At 41.5% G+C, this 18860-nt stretch overlaps 2 protein-coding genes across 6 annotated transcripts; both read right to left on the bottom strand.

Annotated features, from left to right (window-relative positions):
• Positions 1-466: 466 nt before the first annotated feature.
• LOC118427700 (tyrosine-protein kinase receptor Tie-1-like) lies at positions 467-2980 on the bottom strand. Its single transcript, XM_035837602.1, has one exon. It carries the CDS (start codon positions 2832-2834, stop codon positions 609-611), a length of 2226 nt encoding a protein of 741 aa, XP_035693495.1. The 5' UTR covers positions 2835-2980; the 3' UTR covers positions 467-608.
• A 1538-nt stretch (positions 2981-4518) lies between these two features.
• On the bottom strand, positions 4519-18797 carry LOC118427707 (mitochondrial import inner membrane translocase subunit TIM14-like). 5 transcript variants are annotated; one of them, XM_035837619.1, is made up of 6 exons: positions 18700-18797; positions 18189-18240; positions 17555-17622; positions 16640-16719; positions 6216-6286; positions 4519-5206 (listed from the first exon to the last, which is right to left on the bottom strand). In XM_035837619.1, exons 1-6 carry the CDS (start codon positions 18700-18702, stop codon positions 5124-5126), a joined length of 357 nt encoding a protein of 118 aa, XP_035693512.1. In that variant the 5' UTR covers positions 18703-18797; the 3' UTR covers positions 4519-5123. The 5 variants fall into 5 exon arrangements, with proteins under 5 accessions (XP_035693512.1, XP_035693509.1, XP_035693511.1 ...); XM_035837616.1 differs by lacking the exon at positions 18700-18797 and adding an exon at positions 18383-18532; XM_035837618.1 differs by lacking the exons at positions 6216-6286; positions 18700-18797 and adding exons at positions 15974-16044; positions 18383-18532.
• Positions 18798-18860: the final 63 nt, after the last annotated feature.

The raw sequence follows: 18860 nt of genomic DNA on the forward strand, positions 1-18860 counted from the left end.
AAGATATATGTTTAAGCAAGAATTCGATAATATATTGTGTAATGGAACCAGCATACCTTGAGTTTTGTATAATGATAGCTAAATATAGCCTATACATCTGCTTTGTTAATGACATCAAACCCAGTATCCGACATTTCCTTTTACAACTAAAATTCCGAACATACAATATGTAAGATGAAAGGTCCTTCTCTGTCTGTATCCACCCAAGTTGTGGCACTTGTCCTTTGTATGTCTTTGTAATGTTTATTGAAATAAAAAAAAATTGAAAAAAAAAAAAAAAAAATAACTGTTTTAGTATTATAAGCATTTTCTGAAAGAATGTTTTGTGATTTGAATAAGCGTTAAAAAGGTGCTAATTACAAAATGTAAAGGCCAATGTGTAGATTGTAGTAGCGTATATGCTAGAGTAAGTCACGTGTATGGATAATAAGTGCATTAACAAATATATATATCATATTCTATTTCTATGTCCAGTTTGCTTCATAATGTATATACAAGTCGTGCATTCATTGTTACATACTCCAGCAATAGTAGTCTCTGAGAAATCTTCTTAAATGATGAATGTAGAAGCCCATTAAGCTGTAAAGCCGGATGTTGTCCCGTGCTGATCACACCACTGTCTCCCTCTCAATAAACACTTGGTGTGGGTTCAGTTTTTCCTGTTCACGTATCAGTCTTTCTCTCAACACTTCTGGTTTTGGCCTTGCTGTTGGGTCCTCGCTCCAACATGACGTCATGATGACGTACAGGTCTGGAGGACACTCCGCAGGCATGTCCAGACGGATCCCCTGCTGTAGGATCTCCACAAGCTGCTGACAGGTCGGCTGTGGTGTGTTGCCGTACATGGGGTCCGTCCCACCTGTTACAATCTCCCACAGAAGCACACCAAAGGACCACAGGTCGCTTTCGCACGAGAACTGAAGATGTAGGAGGGACTCGATCGCCATCCATTTCAACGGGAGACGTTGTTCTTGGCCTTGGTGATTGACAGGAATGTATTGTGCTGTGTTGTACACGTCGCGAGCAAGGCCGAAGTCGCCAAGTTTTGCGACATTCTGTTCAGTGATTAGAACGTTACGTGCGGCCACGTCGCGATGGGAAATGCGGAGATCTTTCAGATGACTGAGGGCGTGTGTAATGTCAATTGCAAAATACAGCAAGTGATGTAACTTATTTTTCTTTTGCCTTAAGAAGTTGAGGAGGTTTCCTTTGCTGGCGTACTCGAGGATCAAGCACTTTGGATTGGATTTGATGTTAAATCCAAGCAACTGGATGATATTAGATTTTCGGGTATTGTATCCCTTTTCCTCATGTATCACTGTAAGTATCGCTGTCTCTCTGTAGAAGTCCTGGTAACACAGTCTGTCGTTGAAGCGGATCATCTTGGCTGCAACAGTTTGTTGTCCGGTAGGCAACGCTAGGTTGGCTTGTGTCACCAGACCGAAGGCACCCATCCCTATCATATCTCCCAATGTCAGCTGGCTGCTGTCTATCTGCCATCGCTCCAGCCATCCTGGGCGTAACTTGTCTGCCAGGTCTTTTTCCATCCTCCTCAACTCACATACAGCATATTCCTCTTCTGGGAGTGGTTTGTGCATTGCGAAAAGCTTCCATTTTTTCTTACATGCTAGAATGCCAACAAATGCAAGGAACCCCAAAACACAAGAAACGCTTATCAGAATAGCTACATGAAGATCTGACTGCTTGATCATGATATCACAGTTCGGTCCCGACCATGGTGGGATACAGGTGCAGCTGCCATCCACGTGATGACAGGTGGCGTTGTTCTTGCAGGTGCAGTCAGATTGGCAGTTGTGTCCGAATGTGCCCTTCTCGCATGGCTGGCTACAAGTCGTGCCTTTCCAGCCTGCTGTGCAGTTACATGTCCCGTCGCTAGGACTGCAGTAGGCTCTGTTTTTACAGACGCAACTACTCTCACATCTTAGTCCATACGTTCCCGGTTTACAGGGATCCTCACATCTGTGTCCTCTCCAACCTTCCAGACAAACACATCCGTCCCGCCGATCACAGTCAGAGCCATGCAGACAGTTGCAGATCTTCTCGCATCTCGACCCATGGTGATTGGGTGGGCAGGAAGTTACATTGAGTATGAAGTTCGCTCTCAGGACATTACCTTGTGTTGTGATCGCTTGGCAGATGTACAAGCCATTGTTTTCATTCTGAAGATTCACTATTTCCACTTTGTGTCCGTGCTTGACACCTAAAGGCTTGAAGGCCCCCCTCCGTTTCTCAGGCTGAAATAACCATGTCAGCTTTGTAACATTGACATGGTGTTGTTGACAATGAAGAGTCACAGATCCGGTAATGTACAGTTCATCTAAATGTCCTTGTGTTGAGTTGATTGACAGTTCTTGTTTTGGTATGTCACAGATGACCCCCTGCCAACCTGGTTTACACTTGCAGGCTCCATTGAATCTGTGACAATTCGCACCGTTTCTACATGAACACTGATTCTCACATAAGAGGCCATATCTATGTGGAGGACACGGCAGCAGTCGAACTGTTGCCTCAGCTGATATGGTGCTTTCTTTTAAATAGTCTGCAGAAAGTCCAATGTAATCCGAGAGTCTGAATGGATCGCATGTAACTTTGATAGAGCCTTCTGAATCTGGTATGAAAGTTGCATGTATCAAAGCCATGAATTCAACATCGGAGTCGGTCATCCAGCTCGGAGAGATAAGATTCTCAGCTGATGCACTAAAAAGTGATTTTGCTGCCTCATGAATGTTTGTCCTCTCAACTAGTAGGAAATTTAGTGATGCTGATTGTAATTGCTTTGCACAGGCAGTAGTTTCCCAATCGCCTCTTATCATTCTGGCAGCTGTTGCGGAAGATGATCTGTCATGCAAAGCCCATACAGCTTTTATTTCACACTTGCTATTCCTGCTATTGAAGCGAACATATTCATGTTGACCTTCGTTGTAAAAACGTGTCAGATTGCGATATCTCTTTGATTTCTCGGAAGCAGTTAGCTGTACAAAGTTTGTGCTTTGAGTGTTTTTTGTCGGTATGTCACAGCTGGTGTTAAACACAGGAGGATAGCCAGGCACGTCCACAACTTGTACCTGAATGGTGACCTGACCTTCGTACCTGCCAGACGTAACGTGTAGGATGTACTCGTCTTGCACCCCATAATCCAAAGGATTATTCACAAACAACGTACCATTGCTGACTTTGAATCGCCTGTGTGGATCACCTTCCACCGTGTACCCGCCTTCTTTGACCGGCCAAGCCGCCTTCAGGGGTTGGATGTCCTTCGAAATTGGTGTCCCGACAGTGGCGTTCTCATAAACAGACACACTGAAGATTTCTTGGCTGCAGTAAATTGACACACACAGTATACATGTCCACAGAACTCTGACAACCGTGAGTCCCGACATTTTCGAGCGAGGACTCTCTTCGAGATACAATCAAAGACTGTGAGGCAAGACGTTTTGAAGCCCCTGTGTGAACAGTAATTAATGCCAAAGGTTCCTCAATTTGATGTTCCTGAATCTTAATAATTATCTTTCTTCAAAGGGCTGGTAAGGAAAAGGGGAAACCCCTGGACTGCTTTGGACGGACGAGGCATTGCCTCGGGCTCTTGAAGAAGAAAGAAACGCTATAGTGTGCCTAATCTGCGTGTTTACTCAGTGCACCATTACATTTTCTGTCCAGCAATATTAATATGTAATCAGAAATACATTTACTCTCAAATGTCAAGAAAATTTCAGCAAATATTTTACGAAGCCACTACTGTGGGAAAGGTAGTCTTTAGTCACTAGAATACACGTACACATGTATGTAGGATTGGACAGAAACATATTTTTTTCCGAGGGTCTGATCTGAACACAGTGACCTCGGTGACGTCATGCCTTGTGGCATTAAAACCAGAGCAGCAAGTTTCAAACACTTTCAGGAAGTGTAAAAAGCAGAACCTGTGACACCCTGATCACGTGTAACTTTGGGAACGACAAGTAACTGTCTTTGTCTGGCTCAACCCAAGCGTAATCTACTTCCATGATACTTTCCAATCAGAGGTTGGTGGGGAAATCGATATCGTGACCTTTTCCTTTCTTCCTTTTTTTTATTGATCGGCCGATCGAAAAAAAAGTGGGAATGCCGATCGAAAAAAAAACACACACACACACTGATGAATGGAAAGAGTCACGATTTCCCAACCAACCCCTGCTTGGTGAGTACTCCCAGGATTGTACCATAAGATTTATTATGCATACGTAAAGAGTTGCCTTTTGGGGAAGTGGGCACTCAGTCGATCTTGGAATATTGTTCCTGAATTTACTTCCCCTTTCTTTGTCTCAACGTCCTATCTCAGCGTATTGATTACATCCATGAAAACTACAAGTTATATTTTAGGCAGTGTTGTGTTTTTGTCTGTCGGTCAACACAACTACCGAGAGCTCCTCATGTCATTATTGATATGCAAAAATGCACTAAATATAACCATCTCATGTGGTATATGTTAAAATTTAAGTCCAAAAAAAATGCTAACAAGAGGAAATTGCTGACCCTTTTAACACATATGACACTCGAGGCACTCAGATAACAAAGTGACATACAAATGCATTTTCTTTGTAACATTTGTACTTGTATCTAAATAGCCAGTAAAACTGCCCTTCAGTGAAGTAAAGTATGATGCTACTGGTAGTTTATTCAGCTATACACATGTAAGGAATAGATATGTACAAATGACTTTCCTAGCAACAAAACTCCATCCACCTTTCAAATTAAAAGGTTGTTGACTTAAGTTGGTATAAGTGTATTTTTGAAGGTTGTTGATTTATCAGATGATCATGACAAGGGTCATTTTTTCTGTAACAAATTATATTCTGGTGACTGCACAATGTTTGCAGTACTTGTACATGATCTTTCACAACTTTGAATTGCTTGAGGTTGAGCTTGTGTTTCTTATTCAAAATGTAGAAGAGATTTAACATGTCAAAGGATTATGTCTGTTATTTTAATATATCAGCTTCCTGTCTGTGAATTTCACCACGTGTACATAAAACATAACACAGATTTGAACTGTACAGCATTTAGACATTCTGTATCTGAATAGGACGCAAAGGTGACAAGAGCTACCATGGAAGACCATCCCTGCATCACCGTAGCGGGCTCTTGGTACCGCCTCCCTCTAACAGATCCTTTGCCTCATTTATCTTTGCAGCAAGGTAAGGCGACCCACCTGACATTCAGAAAAAAAAGATAGACAATGGTTAGTCTTGTCATGTTTGTATCATAAAGATATTTTCTTGTCAGTATTTAGTAGTTTTGCAAGTTTCACCTTGTTGACCATTGAACTGCAATGTTTTCTTGAAATGTTGATACACTGGAATGTTTTTTCACAGATGTTTCAATTGAAGACAGTGCAAAAGGCAGGTACAGTCAGAACTGCCAAAGATGACAACTCAAGGGACCAATAAACTTTGGTCTTTATGGATTGGTGAATTTTGGTGGTCACTATAGACAGAATTCTTCAGGCTTGTTCTAGTGGAAAATTATCTAAGGCATAAGGGATCACCAATATGTGGCCACACTGGCCAGGTGGACCTTATGTACAGATGGTAACTTGTACAGGTTTGACTCAATATCCAATAGGCCAGGTGGTCCTTATGTTGAGGTGGTCACTTGTACATGTTTAATTGTAACAATTTGTATATCAGTGTCCAGGTGGTCCATATGTAGAGGCATAACTCAGGTGTAAATGAGTATCTAGCTACGGCTAGTGACCTTGGCGGGGCTTTGTGGCCGAGACAGGCTTAGGGGCATGTTCGGGCATGATGCACCCGCCATGACACACGAGTCGCGCGATCGGGGGTATGAGGAACTCCTTACATCCTTGGTCGGAAGTCCTCCTAGGAGACGGATACTCCAAATAGCAAAGCTGCATCTGCTGGAGCCGTCTCACACGTGTCATACAGTTCTGTCCCTGTGAGACTTAGTGCTCCAGTAGACGAGAGAGTGGAGAAGGAATTGCACACCCCTCCTTCACGATAAAAAGTCATGTGCAGGTCAGGCAAAAACAGGTAAATGCCTGTCTGCCTGTTCATCTGTCGAATCGACAGGAGAACCATAAAGGGAACCATGTAGAGGCATAGTACTAGTACAAGTCTGATTGTACATCAATGGCCAGGTGGCAACCTTTACATGTTTGGCTGTACATAAACAAGATGATACATCCCACATAGCCTTACCTCTATCTGGATGGTTGAGCAGCATAATTCTCCTGTGTGCCTCCCTCATCTTCTTCGTGTTAGCTGATGGACTGGAAATAAAATCAAAGCCCTTTCACTCATCTGTGTTTTATCTCATCTTTTTAGCATTGTTAGTTTGTCATTTTGGTCATTTAACATTTTCAACAGTGACTTACCAAGTCTAGACCAACATGACTTACTCTCCACCCAAAGAGCTTTATCTACCACTAAAAAATCATGTCATTGACCACAGCATATCCAGAACATGAGATATCCAAACTGGAAGTTCTACTGCAATACTGTAATAAAACGCTAGACGGACTTAAGTCTAACCATTCTGAGGTCTCATCAAGACCTATTCACATACTAACGTAACTAAGCACCAACTTCAAAGACAATTCAACCTGACATTCTCAAGCTATATTATTCACAAACACACAACACACAGATCAAAACATAACCTTCTTGGCAAAGGCAAGAAGAAAACCCATGTAGTTGTAGTTCAACACTAAGTGATACTGTAACAGGGATATCTGTCCTGTTTTTGTAGGTAATTTTTGGAAACATACCCGACTTTTGACTTTCTATCGTTCTTTGTTATGTTTCTTAACTACATAAATACATCGCAACATGCTATACAGGAATCGCATACTACTGAATACCTTTATATTTTAGGCATACGTTCGAAAATACACTCGTTAAGAATGAAGTTGTTAATAATTATAAAACATTTTACGAAAGCACTACACTTTGCCTGTCATGCCGTTCAGACAAGTTTTGAATCGCTGTGCATGCTGGGATAGCCGACCCAGTTGGGCTGTCATCCCCGCATTTCCCCGGTAAAAACTTAATCGAATACCCTTTCTTGAAGATATAGAAACATTGAGCAGTGTTATTATCTAGAGAGATATGAGACACAGGGACGTGTTAGGGATGAATGATATGTGTCTATTGGTATCACGGAACGGAACAAAACCGAACGATAAAAAACAAACATGTAACCATTGATGTAACCAAAACCAAACGTAAAATTGTGTGTCCAGTCACGTCTCTAATGTCAACCAAGGAAGATCAACCTGAAAAAGATAACAGGAAAACACTTATAGCGTTTAACATGCGACCAAGATAGGATAATAATCAAGTGTAACGAAATGACCTTGCCACGTGTAACGAAATTACTTCGTGATGTAACGAATCGACTGTAACGAAAAGGCGATGTAACGAAACGACCGGTTACCGGGTTAACTATGGGACAACGGACATGTGCATGTATATGTCACAGGGGAGATTGGAATCCATGGGGAATCGGAATCCCCCTAGGGGAGACTAGACTTCCAATTACCCCTAGGGCAGATTGGAATTCCAATCTCTCCTACGGGAATTCCAATCCCCCTGGGAGAGATTGGAATTCTTATGGAGACCGAATAAAGAAACTCTTTTTACACAACCAACGATTTATTCTCACCGACGTTTCGGTGACTGTCTGTCACCTTCTTCAGGGCAATTCTGACTGGTTCACGTTGTACTGCAGGATAGGTGTCTTATGGAGACCATTATGAGTTTAACTTAATGTTCTCTACCGTTTTTTTTCCAGTTAGCTATGTTGCATTATTTTTTTCGGGCATATCCTTGCTTTTGACCTTGTTTTTTCTGCCAGCTGAAATTGACTAGATAGAATATCACTTGTCAAATAATTCTGTCTATTTTTCAAAACAATTTCATCTAATCTGAAATTTGCGGTAAAATCAAAGATTGTCTTGTATTACTGAATGTTTGATAATGTAATGTTTAACGAGGTATAGTACATGATAAGATAATATTGTACACTATAGAGAAGTATTGTTAACCTTAAATTGTCAGAAAAATGCCAGATATGAGGCATAAGATATTATGATTTATTCTCAGAAATGATTATAAATCCCTGTTGCATTGTTTTAAACTATGAAGCCACTGCTGGGTGTCACGAGGTGGCATCGTGATCACTCTGTGATCACCCCTGGTGTGGGGAGTGTCACCCGAGTAATTGGGAGCAGATGTACAGGGGTTTGAGAAGGGACACGTATGAGGGTAGGGGATTCCAGCTAGAGACGCCGACAGGGTAGGACGTGCCCAGATTGTCCTGAATAAAGGTTATCATATCCGCAACATCATGCCTCTGTCCTGATCCTTGACTTGACTCACTACCATGCCACCGTGACAGTAGATTCAAAGATTGTCCTGGTAGAATTCCAATCTCTCCTAGGAGAATTCCGGATTCTCCTAGGAGAGTTGGAATTCCATTAGAACTCTAGAAGAATTCCAATCTCTCGGGATCCTCCTAGATTCCAATCTCCTCTGTGACATATACATGAAGTGGACTTGACTATTTCAATGTGGCGTATGTGCCTGGGGATGGTAGCCTGATCAGATTTGACTGTAGTACAGTACTAAACTTCTTTTTGACTGTTAAAACCAATAATGTTACTGATCTGCATCGCATTTGTATATCGTCAAAACGAACGATTTTCATTCTAATATTTTTCCAAATTGTTTTCCTCAACTTCAGCACAAAACTTTACTATCTTTAGGATTTCACCTAATACATGTAGTATCTTTTTGTAAAACTCAATTCAGACTTTTCCCCCATCACATCTTATCATTGCTGAAGATGGTGTTATCTTGGTAGGTCTCTGCATTCACAAAGTACCATCTGTTTCTTCTAGAATTTGCCCAAATGCCTTGTTAATGCAATTGTATGGATTCCCTTCTCTGGTAACACCAAAACTGATGCAAAGGCTGCAAGAGAGAGTTTAAAGCACCTGATTGTTCAATAATCAGTTCGAGAAGTTCCTAAGAACAGAGTCTGTGCCAAGGACCCGGTGTCAAAAAGGGAAAACCCCTAGACGCCCTATGTATGTGATTGAGATCTTTGTTAATAGAGAAATGCCAGAGATTTCAACAGTGTTTTAATCAATATATTTTGTTGTACTGAATGATTTTATGTGAGATAGGCTCGAGTTGTAAGATAGGCTCGAATTGTCTCACCTGATATCTGAACACAATAGAATTGATAATGTCTATCCTAGTAGTGTGAGAACTAGAGTAGAAGGTTTCAGGAACTGTGAAAAAGGGACGTTGTATGTCCTCCTGTTCCCTAGAAACTTAACTCGCGGACCGTCTTTGTTTGGTTCAAGCCAAGCGTTATCTACCAACAAGATAGCCTGCCTTGAAATTTAGATAGCTTTTAACCCTGTTACTTTACTGTCCTCTGTTCTAAGATAAACAAGGAAGGAACAGCCAAAACGTGTGTGCTACATGTTTCAGTAATTCTGGTTTCCTCTCTCTAAACTGCACAATTCTAGTTATGAATAGTGTAAAGAATTTCATTGGACGAACGAGAGTTCCACGACCTCATACCTTTACTTTTACCAAATGGTTTAGTCTTTTTGAGTACTTATAAATCTTTCCACTTGATCATGCAAATGATGTCCTCATTTTCATAATTTGTCTCGTTGAAGCATCCTCTCTATGCAATAGGCATACGTCCAAAGCATACAGGTCTTATTGTAGCAGAGAAGGCCATTTTAGTGTTTCCTCCTGCGTTACTTAAATATCAAACTTATTTGTATGATTAACGTCAAATAATGAGCATATTCACTAAGTTCCATATGCTGTAAGTATGAAGTTCCAATCATTGACCACTGTGGAATTACAATATTTTCTTATTTATCATGCAGACGAGGTCTTTATTTGCATTATTAATACCTATCGACATTTCTCTCTCAGCTACATATGTCACGAGTTTGAAATTCCTATCATGGAATACAGCGAATTAATAAACTTCCCTCATTAATTATGCAATTAGCTGTTAATTTCCACATTAAGTATCTTTTTATGTAAGTCATCACCTTGGCTATCTACATACCAAAAATCATGACAATCTGTCAACACGTGCTGGAGTAATTCCCATCTAACAAAGATGAGACATTTTCTTTGTTGATTTATGCATGAAAGACATTAGTTAATTAGAACACTCTATGGCTTACTTCTAATTACTGTTTAGTATTGTAAGCATTTTCTGAAAGAATGTTTTGTGACTTGAATAAGCAATAAAAAGGTGCTAATTACAAAATTTAAAGGCAAACGTGTAGAGTGTAGTAGCGTATATGCTAGAGTAAGCCACGTGTATGCATAATAAATGGCATTAACAAATTATATTCTATTTCTATGTCCAGTTTGCTTCATCATGTATATACTAGTCGTGCATTCATTGTTAGATACTCTAGAAATAGTAGTCTCTGAGAAATGTTCTTAAATGATGAATGTAGCTGTAAAGCTGTAAAGCCGGATGTTGTCCCGTGCTGATCACACCACTGTCTCCCTCTCAATAAACACTTGGTGTGGGTTCAGTTTTTGCTGTTCTCGAATCAGTCTTTCTCTTAACACTTCTGGTTTTGGCCTTGCTGTTGGGTCCTCGCTCCAACATGACGTCATGATGACGTACAGGTCTGGAGGACACTCCGCAGGCATGTCCAGACGGATCCCTTGCTGTAGGATCTCCACAAGCTGCTGACAGGTCGGCTGTGGTGTGTTGCTGTACATGGGGTCCGTCCCACCTGTTACAATCTCCCACAGAAGCACACCAAAGGACCACAGGTCGCTCTCGCACGAGAACTGAAGATGTAGGAGGGACTCGATCGCCATCCATTTCAACGGGAGACGTTGTTCTTGGCCTTGGTGATTGACAGGAATGTATTGTGCTGTGTTGTACACGTCGCGAGCAAGGCCAAAGTCGCCAAGTTTTGCGACATTCTGTTCAGTGATTAGAACGTTACGTGCGGCCACGTCGCGATGGGAAATGCGGAGACCTTTCAGGTGACCGAGGGCTTGTGTAATGTCAATTGCAAAATACAGCAAGTTATGTAACTTATTTTTCTTTTGCCTTAAGAAGTTGAGGAGGTTTCCTTTGCTGGCGTATTCAAGGACCAAGCACTTTGGATTAGATTTGATGTTAAATCCAAGCAATTGGATGATGTTAGAGATTCGGGGATTGTATCCCTTTTCCTCATGTATCACTGTAAGTATCGCTGTCTCTCTGTAGAAGTCCTGGTAACACAGTTTGTCGTTGAAGCGGATCATCTTGGCTGCAACAGTTTGTTGTCCGGTAGGCAAGGCTAGGTTGGCTTGTGTCACCAGACCGAAGGCACCCATCCCTATCATATCTCCCAATGTCAACCGACTGCTGTCTATCTGCCATCGCTCAGTCCAACCTGGGCGTAACTTGTCTGCCAGGTCTTCTTCCATCCTCCTCAACTCACATACAACATATTCCTCTTCTGGGAGTGGTTTGTGCAAAGCAAAAGGCTTCCATTTTTTCTTACATGCTACAATACCAACAAAAGCAAGAAGCCCAAGAACACAAGAGACGCCAATAAGAATAGCTACCCGAAGATTTAACTGCTTGATTATGATATCACAGTTCGGTCCCGACCATGGTGGGATACAGGTGCAGCTGCCATCCACGTGATGACAGGTGGCGTTGTTCTTGCAGATGCAGTCAGATTGGCAGTTGTGTCCGAATGTGCCCTTCTCGCATGGCTGGCTACAAGTCGTGCCTTTCCAACCTGCTGTGCAGTTACATGTCCCGTCGCTAGGACTGCAGTAGGCTCTGTTTTTACAGACGCAACTACTCTCACATCTTAGTCCATACGTTCCCGGTTTACAGGGATCCTCACATCTGTGTCCTCTCCAACCTTCCAGACAAACACAGCCGTCCCGCCGATCACAGTCAGAGCCATGCAGACAGTTGCAGATCTTCTCGCATCTCGACCCATGGTGATTGGGTGGGCAGGAAGTTACATTGAGTATGAAGTTCGCTCTCAGGACATTACCTTGTGTTGTGATCGCTTGGCAGATGTACAAGCCATTGTTTTCATTCTGAAGATTCACTATTTCCACTTTGTGTCCGTGCTTGACACCTAAAGGCTTGAAGGCCCCCCTCCGTTTCTCAGGCTGAAATAACCATGTCAGCTTTGTAACATTGACATGGTGTTGTTGACAATGAAGAGTCACAGATCCGGTAATGTACAGTTCATCTAAATGTCCTTGTGTTGAGCCGATTGACAGTTCTTGTTTCGGTATGTCACAGATGACCCCTTGCCAACCTGGTTTACACTTGCAGGCTCCATTGAATCTGTGACAATTCGCACCGTTTCTACATGCACACTGAGTCTCACATAAGAGGCCATATCTATACGGAGGACACGGCAGCAGCCGAGCTGTTGCCTCAGCTGATAAGGTGCTTTCTTTTAAATAGTCTGCAGAAAGTCCAATGTAATCCGAGAGTCTGAATGGATCGCATGTAAGTTTGATAGAGCCTTCTGAGTCTGGTATGAAAGTTGCATGTATCAAACCCATGAATTCAACATCGGAGTCGGTCATCCAGCTCGGAGAGATAAGATTCTCAGCTGATGCACCAAAAAGTGATTTTGCTGCCTCATGAATATTTGGCCTCTCAACTAGTAGGAAATTTAGTGATGCTGATTTTAATTGCTTTGCACATGCCGTATTTTCCCAATTGCCTCTTATCATTCTGGCAGCTGTTGTGGAGGATGATCTGTCATGCAAAGCCCATACAGCTTTTATTTCACACTTGCTATTCCTGCCATCGAAACGAACATATTCATGACCTTCGTTGTAAAAACGTGTGAGATTGCGATATCTTTTTGATTTTTCGGAAGCAGTTAGCTGTACAAAGTTTGTGCTTTGGGTGTTTCTAGTCGGTATGTCACAACTGGTGTTAAAGACAGGATAGCCAGGCACGTCCACAACTTGTACCCGAATGGTGACCCGACCCTCGTACTGGCCAGACGTAAGGTGTAGGATGTACTCGTCTTGCACCCCATAATCCAAAGGGTTATTCACAAACAACGTACCATTGCTGACTTGGAATCGCCTGTGTGGATCGCCTTCCACCGTGTACCCGCCTTCTTTGACCGGCCGATCCACCTTCAGGGGTTGGATGTCCTTCAAAATTGGTGTCCCAATAGTAGCGTTCTCATAAACAGACACACTGAAGATTTCTTGGCTGCAGCAAATTGACAGACACAGTATACATGTCCACAGAACTCTGACAACCGTGAGTCCCGACATTTTCAAGCGAGAACTCTCTTCGAGATACAATCAAAGACTGTGAGGCAAGACGTTTTGAAGCCCCTGTGCGAACAGTAATTAATGCCAAAGGTTCCTCAATTTGATGTTCCTGAATCTTAATAATTATCTTTCTTCAAAGGGCTGGTAAGGAAAAGGGGAAACCCCTGGACTGCTTTGGACGGACGAGGCATTGCCTCGGGCTCTTGAAGAAGAAAGAAACGCTATAGTGTGTTTAATCTGCGTGTTTACTCAGTGCACTATTACATTTTCTATCCTGCAATATTAATATGTAATCAGAAATACATTTACTCTCAAATGTCAAGAAAATTTCAGCAAATATTTTACGAAGCCACAACTGTGGGAAAGGTAGTCTTTAGTCACTAGAATACACGTACACATGTATGTAGGATTGGACAGAAACATATTTTTTTCCGAGGGTCTGATCTGAACACAGTGACCTCGGTGACGTCATGCCTTGTGGCATTAAAACCAGAGCAGCAAGTTTCAAACACTTTCAGGAAGTGTAAAAAGCAGAACCTGTGACACCCTGATCACGTGTAACTTTGGGGACGACAAGTGACTGTCTTTGTCTGGCTCAACCCAAGCGTAATCTACTCCCATGGTACTTTCCAATCAGAGGTTGGTGGGGAAATCGATATCGTGACATTTTTCTTTCTTCCTTTTTTTTATTGATCGGCCGATCGAAAAAAAAGTGGGAATGCCGATCGAAAAAACACACACACACACTGATGAATGGAAAGAGTCACGATTTTCCCACCAACCTCTGCTTGGAGAGTACTCCCAGGATTGTACCATAAGATATGCATACGTAAAGCGTTGCCATTTGAGGAAGTGGGCACTCAGTTGATCTTGAAATATTGTTCCTGAATTTACTTCCCCTTTCTTTGTCTCAAAGTCCTATCTCAGCGTATTGATTACATCCATGAAAACTACAGGTTATATTTTAGACAGCGTTGTGTTTCTGTCTGTCGGTCAACACTGTTTATGGACTACCGAGAGCTTGATATGCAAAAATGCACTAAATATAACCATCTCATGTGGTATATGTTAAAATTTAAGTCCAAATAAAATGCTAACAAGAGGACATTGCTGACCTTTTTAATACATATGACACTCGAGGCATTCAGAGAACAAAGTGACATACAAATGCAATTTCTTTGTAACATTTGTACTTGTATCTAAATAGCCAGTAAAACTGCCCTTCAGTGAAGCAAAGTATGATGCTACTGGTAGTTGATTCAGCTATACACATATTAGGAATATGTACAAATGGCTTTCCTAGCAACAAAACTCAATCCACTTTTCAAATTAAAAGGTTGTTGACTTAAGTTGGTATAAGTGTATTTTTGAAGGTAGTTGATTTATCAGATGATCATGACAAGGGTAATTTTTTCTGTAACAAATCATATTCTGTTGACTGCACAATGCTTGTAGTACTCGTACATGATCTTTCACAACTTTGAATTGCTTGAGGTTGAGCTTGTGTTTCTCATTCAAAATGTAGAAGTATTTGAGATTTAACATGTCAAAGGATTATATGTTATTTTGATATATCAGCTTCCTGTCTGTGAATTTCACCACATGTACATAAAACATAACACAGATTTGAACTGTACAGCATTTAGACATTCTGTATCTGAATGGGATGCAAAGGTGACAACAACTACCATGGAAGACCATCCCTGCATTCTACATACTATTAGGCTGCATGTTTACTCTTGTAGCATCACCGCAGCGGGCTCTTGGTACCACCTCCTTCTAACAGATCTTTTGCCTCATTTATCTTTGCAGCAAGGTAAGGTGATCCACCTGACATTCAGAAGAAAAATATAACACAGTTATTATTTTTTACTCTTGTCATGTTTGTATCATAAAGATATTTTCTTGTCAGTATTTACTAGTTTTCACGTTTAACCTTGTGGACCATTAAACTGCAATGTTTTCTTGAAATGTTGATACACTGGAATGTTTTTTCACAGATGTACAAAAGCCAGCATTGTTTCAATTGAAGACAGTGCAAAAGGCAGATACAGTCAGAACTGCCAAGGAAGACAACTCAAGGGACCAGTAAACTTCTATGGATTGGTGGTCACTATAGACAGTGGCCAGTGTGGTCACACTGGCCTGGATGGTATTATGTACAGGTGGTCACTTGTACAGGTTTGACTGAATATCAATGGCCAGGTGGCCTTTTTGTAGAGGTGACCACTTGTACAGGTTTGACTGTGTATCAATGGTCAGGTGGCCTTTATGTAGAGGTGGCCACTTGTACAGGTTTGACTGTGTATCAATGGTCAGGTGGCCTTTATGTAGAGGTGGCCACTTGTACAGGTTTGACTGTGTATCAATGGTCAGGTGGCCTTTATGTAGAGGTGGCCACTTGTACAGGTTTGACTGTGTATCAATGGTCAGGTGGCCTTTATGTAGAGGTGGCCACTTGTACAGGTTTGACTGTGTATCAATGGTCAGGTGGCCTTTTTGTAGAGGTGACCACTTGTACAGATTTGACTGTGTATCAATGGTCAGGTGGCCTTTATGTAGAGGTGGCCACTTGTACAGGTTTGGGTGAATGTACAAACAAGATGATACATCCCACATAGCCTTACCTCTGTCTGGATGGTTGAGCAGCATAATTCTCCTGTGTGCCTCCCGCATCTTCTTCGTATTAGCTGATGGACTGGAAATAGAATAAAAGCCCTTTCACTCATCTGTAATCTGTCTTATCTTTTTGAGCATTGTTAGTTTGTTTTTTTGGTCATTTAACATTTTCAACAGTGACTTAAAAATGTTCTAGGGGACCTAGACCAACATGTCTTACTATCCATCTAAAGAGCTATATCTTCCACTCAAAAATCATGACCACAGCATGTCCAGAACATGAGATATTGAAACTGGAAGTTCTACTGCAATACCTTAACAAAACACAAGGGGGACCAAAGGCTAACCATTCTGAGGTCTCATCAAGACCTATTCATATACTAAGTACCAACTTCAAAGACAATTCATGCAGGCATTCTCAAGCTTTCTTATTCGCACAAACTCACACACACACACACCAAAACATAACCTTCTTTGCAAAGACTGTAAAGACCATGCAGCTGTAATGCAAAACTAAGTGATACAGAAAGATCTGTCGTTAGATTTTTGTTGGTAATTTTTGGAAACATACCTGACTTTTGACTCTTTCTATCATTCTTTCCTATATTTCTTGACTAATAAATTTGTTTTAATAATAATTGTATCAATTATGTTGTATCAGCTATGTTACCTACCTGACTCCTAATACAAGTGCTGCTTCTCTCTTTGTCATCTTTGGTTCAAAACCACCTCTGTAGTAGTGACTGTTCAACAGCTGGGATGGAGACAAACTTGGTAAATATTTGGAATTTTCACATTCCTTTTTCACTGTTTTCTAAAGCAAGTCAAGCGTTACACAGCACAGTATAGACAACAACAAAAATATTCATCTTCTTAGAATATTAAAAATTATATCGAACAGTCTTCTTCGTTTCACAACCTCTTTTTATTCTTCTGCAGACGTTTCGGTGACTGTCTGTCACCTTCATCAGTGCAAAATGAAATATACTAACGTTACTCGCTGCGATATGACCTGTACAGTGCAAATCGAACTAAACCTATTGTGACGTAATTACTTGACATGGAATGTTCTCGAACGTGATACGTTAATCATCCTTGCCACTTTGTGACGTAGTGGCAAGGATGCGGTCCCAAACATGGCTAAGTTTATACGTCACAAAGTGGCAAGGATGATTAACGTATCACATTCCAGAACATTCCATGTCAAGTAATTACGTCACAATAGGTTTAGTTCGATTTGCACTGTACAGGTCATATCGCATATCGAGTAACGTTAGTATATTTCATTTTGCACTGATGAAGGTGACAGACAGTCACCGAAACGTCTGCAGAAGAATAAAAAGAGGTTGTGAAACGAAGAAGACTGTTCGATTGATCTACCAACCTGATGAAACTATTTACGGATTAAAAATTATAGTCATGAAATGTGTGCGGTCTAACAGTAACAGAGCCGCATAGAACTTGTTAGAAGTGCGGTGTGAAGACTAGCCGTCAGCTGCCTACCCATGTCAGGGAACCCAGAAGCAGTATTATCAAACAATGGATCGTGAGTGAGTGAAATGTGATGCTAAAACATAACCGTTACTCACCGGTACTGCCTTTTCAAACTTCTTGGCACTCTCCATAAGAGGCTTGGACCACCGGATGGCTGCTCGGGCTGTAGGTATGAAAATGTACTGATGAATGACAGCAGCAAGAGACGACTTAAATGTGTTTCACAGAATGCTGCATTATACCACATACTACCATAATTGATTGTTCAACTTCACATATTCTGACAAATTATCCAAAGCAAGCGTATTTCATCCAGTAGTATTCGGATCACACCAAGGCATTTGCATAATGTAAATGCATTTAATTTTGCAGGGATTTAATTTCGCGATAGCGGGAAAAGGGACTTTCGCAGTAGTTTTAAGTTCGCGGTAGCACCATGCATATTCACAGTCCCTTACTGCCATGGAAAAATGTTTGCGGTAGTTTTGAGTTCGTGGTGAAGCAGCCACCGCGAAAACCGCGAATATCAAACCACCATTTCTGCATTTACAGTATTTTCAATCTAACCATGCCCCCTGTTGTAATGTCTTGCACAAATGTGTGGGACAAGGGCTACAGAAATGGAGATGGGGGCCACCCCTAAGCATCTACATGTATTACAGACACACGGGTTACTTTTTTAAACCAGGGTTGTACCTGAAATATGGAAGTAACATAAGTCATAAGTACCTGTAAATGCTGCTGCAGCCACTCCCAGACCCACCACAATCATGGTACTCGCCTGGAGATCAACACAAATAAAATCAAGTTAAAAACTGCATAATTTTCAACGGGAAATCTTTTCATGGTCAATATATTTCATAATGCCCCCCTCCCCCTTCCCTTTAAATTACACAATGTCAACGTTTCTACCCCCAACTTACTGGTCTCTGGCTGTTTATGAAATCCTGCTGCTTTGGCGGTACATTTGAGTAATTCCGTGCCATTTCTTATGTCTTCAAGACGTCGAGACAAGACACAAGACAGTGTAGCGTGCTTGCACGAGGTAGCGCAGCTGGGCTTCGAAGCGCTTCGCTTTCGTCACCCAAGTTGACCGATGACTCAGACCTTATTACAGCTTACGCAAGAGCTACAAGTTTTGCATAAACCACCCAAAAACCTGTATGGACATGTGCACCATGTTTAACGAATCTACTAGCATATCTTGCGTCAAAAAGACTTAATGAAGAATAACTTTTACCATTTTTTCTGAGTTCTTGTCCTTTCGCGTCCACCTGACCCTTTGACCTCTGTACCAGCCTGTTTTACGGTAACATTTGGATTAGTCTATTAGGTATGAGGGGGTGGTATGACACAGTAATAGTTCCACCCAACATGTTAAGTCTTTTTGATTTTCAAGCA

Source organism: Branchiostoma floridae, chromosome 12 (assembly GCF_000003815.2).
Source record: "Branchiostoma floridae strain S238N-H82 chromosome 12, Bfl_VNyyK, whole genome shotgun sequence".
NCBI classification, from domain to species: Eukaryota; Metazoa; Chordata; class Leptocardii; order Amphioxiformes; family Branchiostomatidae; genus Branchiostoma; species Branchiostoma floridae.

Coding starts and splice junctions, on each gene's coding strand:
- LOC118427700 (XM_035837602.1), bottom strand. CDS start 2,834: ATGATAAGAGGCGATTGGGAAACTACTGCCTGTGCAAAGCAATTACAA.
- LOC118427707 (XM_035837616.1), bottom strand. CDS start 18,445: ATGGCACGGAATTACTCAAATGTACCGCCAAAGCAGCAGGATTTCATA. Junction 18,241..18,382: donor TCATAAACAGCCAGAGACCA/GTAAGTTGGGGG, acceptor GTTGATCTCCAG/GCGAGTACCATGATTGTGGT. Junction 5,207..6,215: donor GCTCAACCATCCAGATAGAG/GTAAGGCTATGT, acceptor TCTGAATGTCAG/GTGGGTCGCCTTACCTTGCT.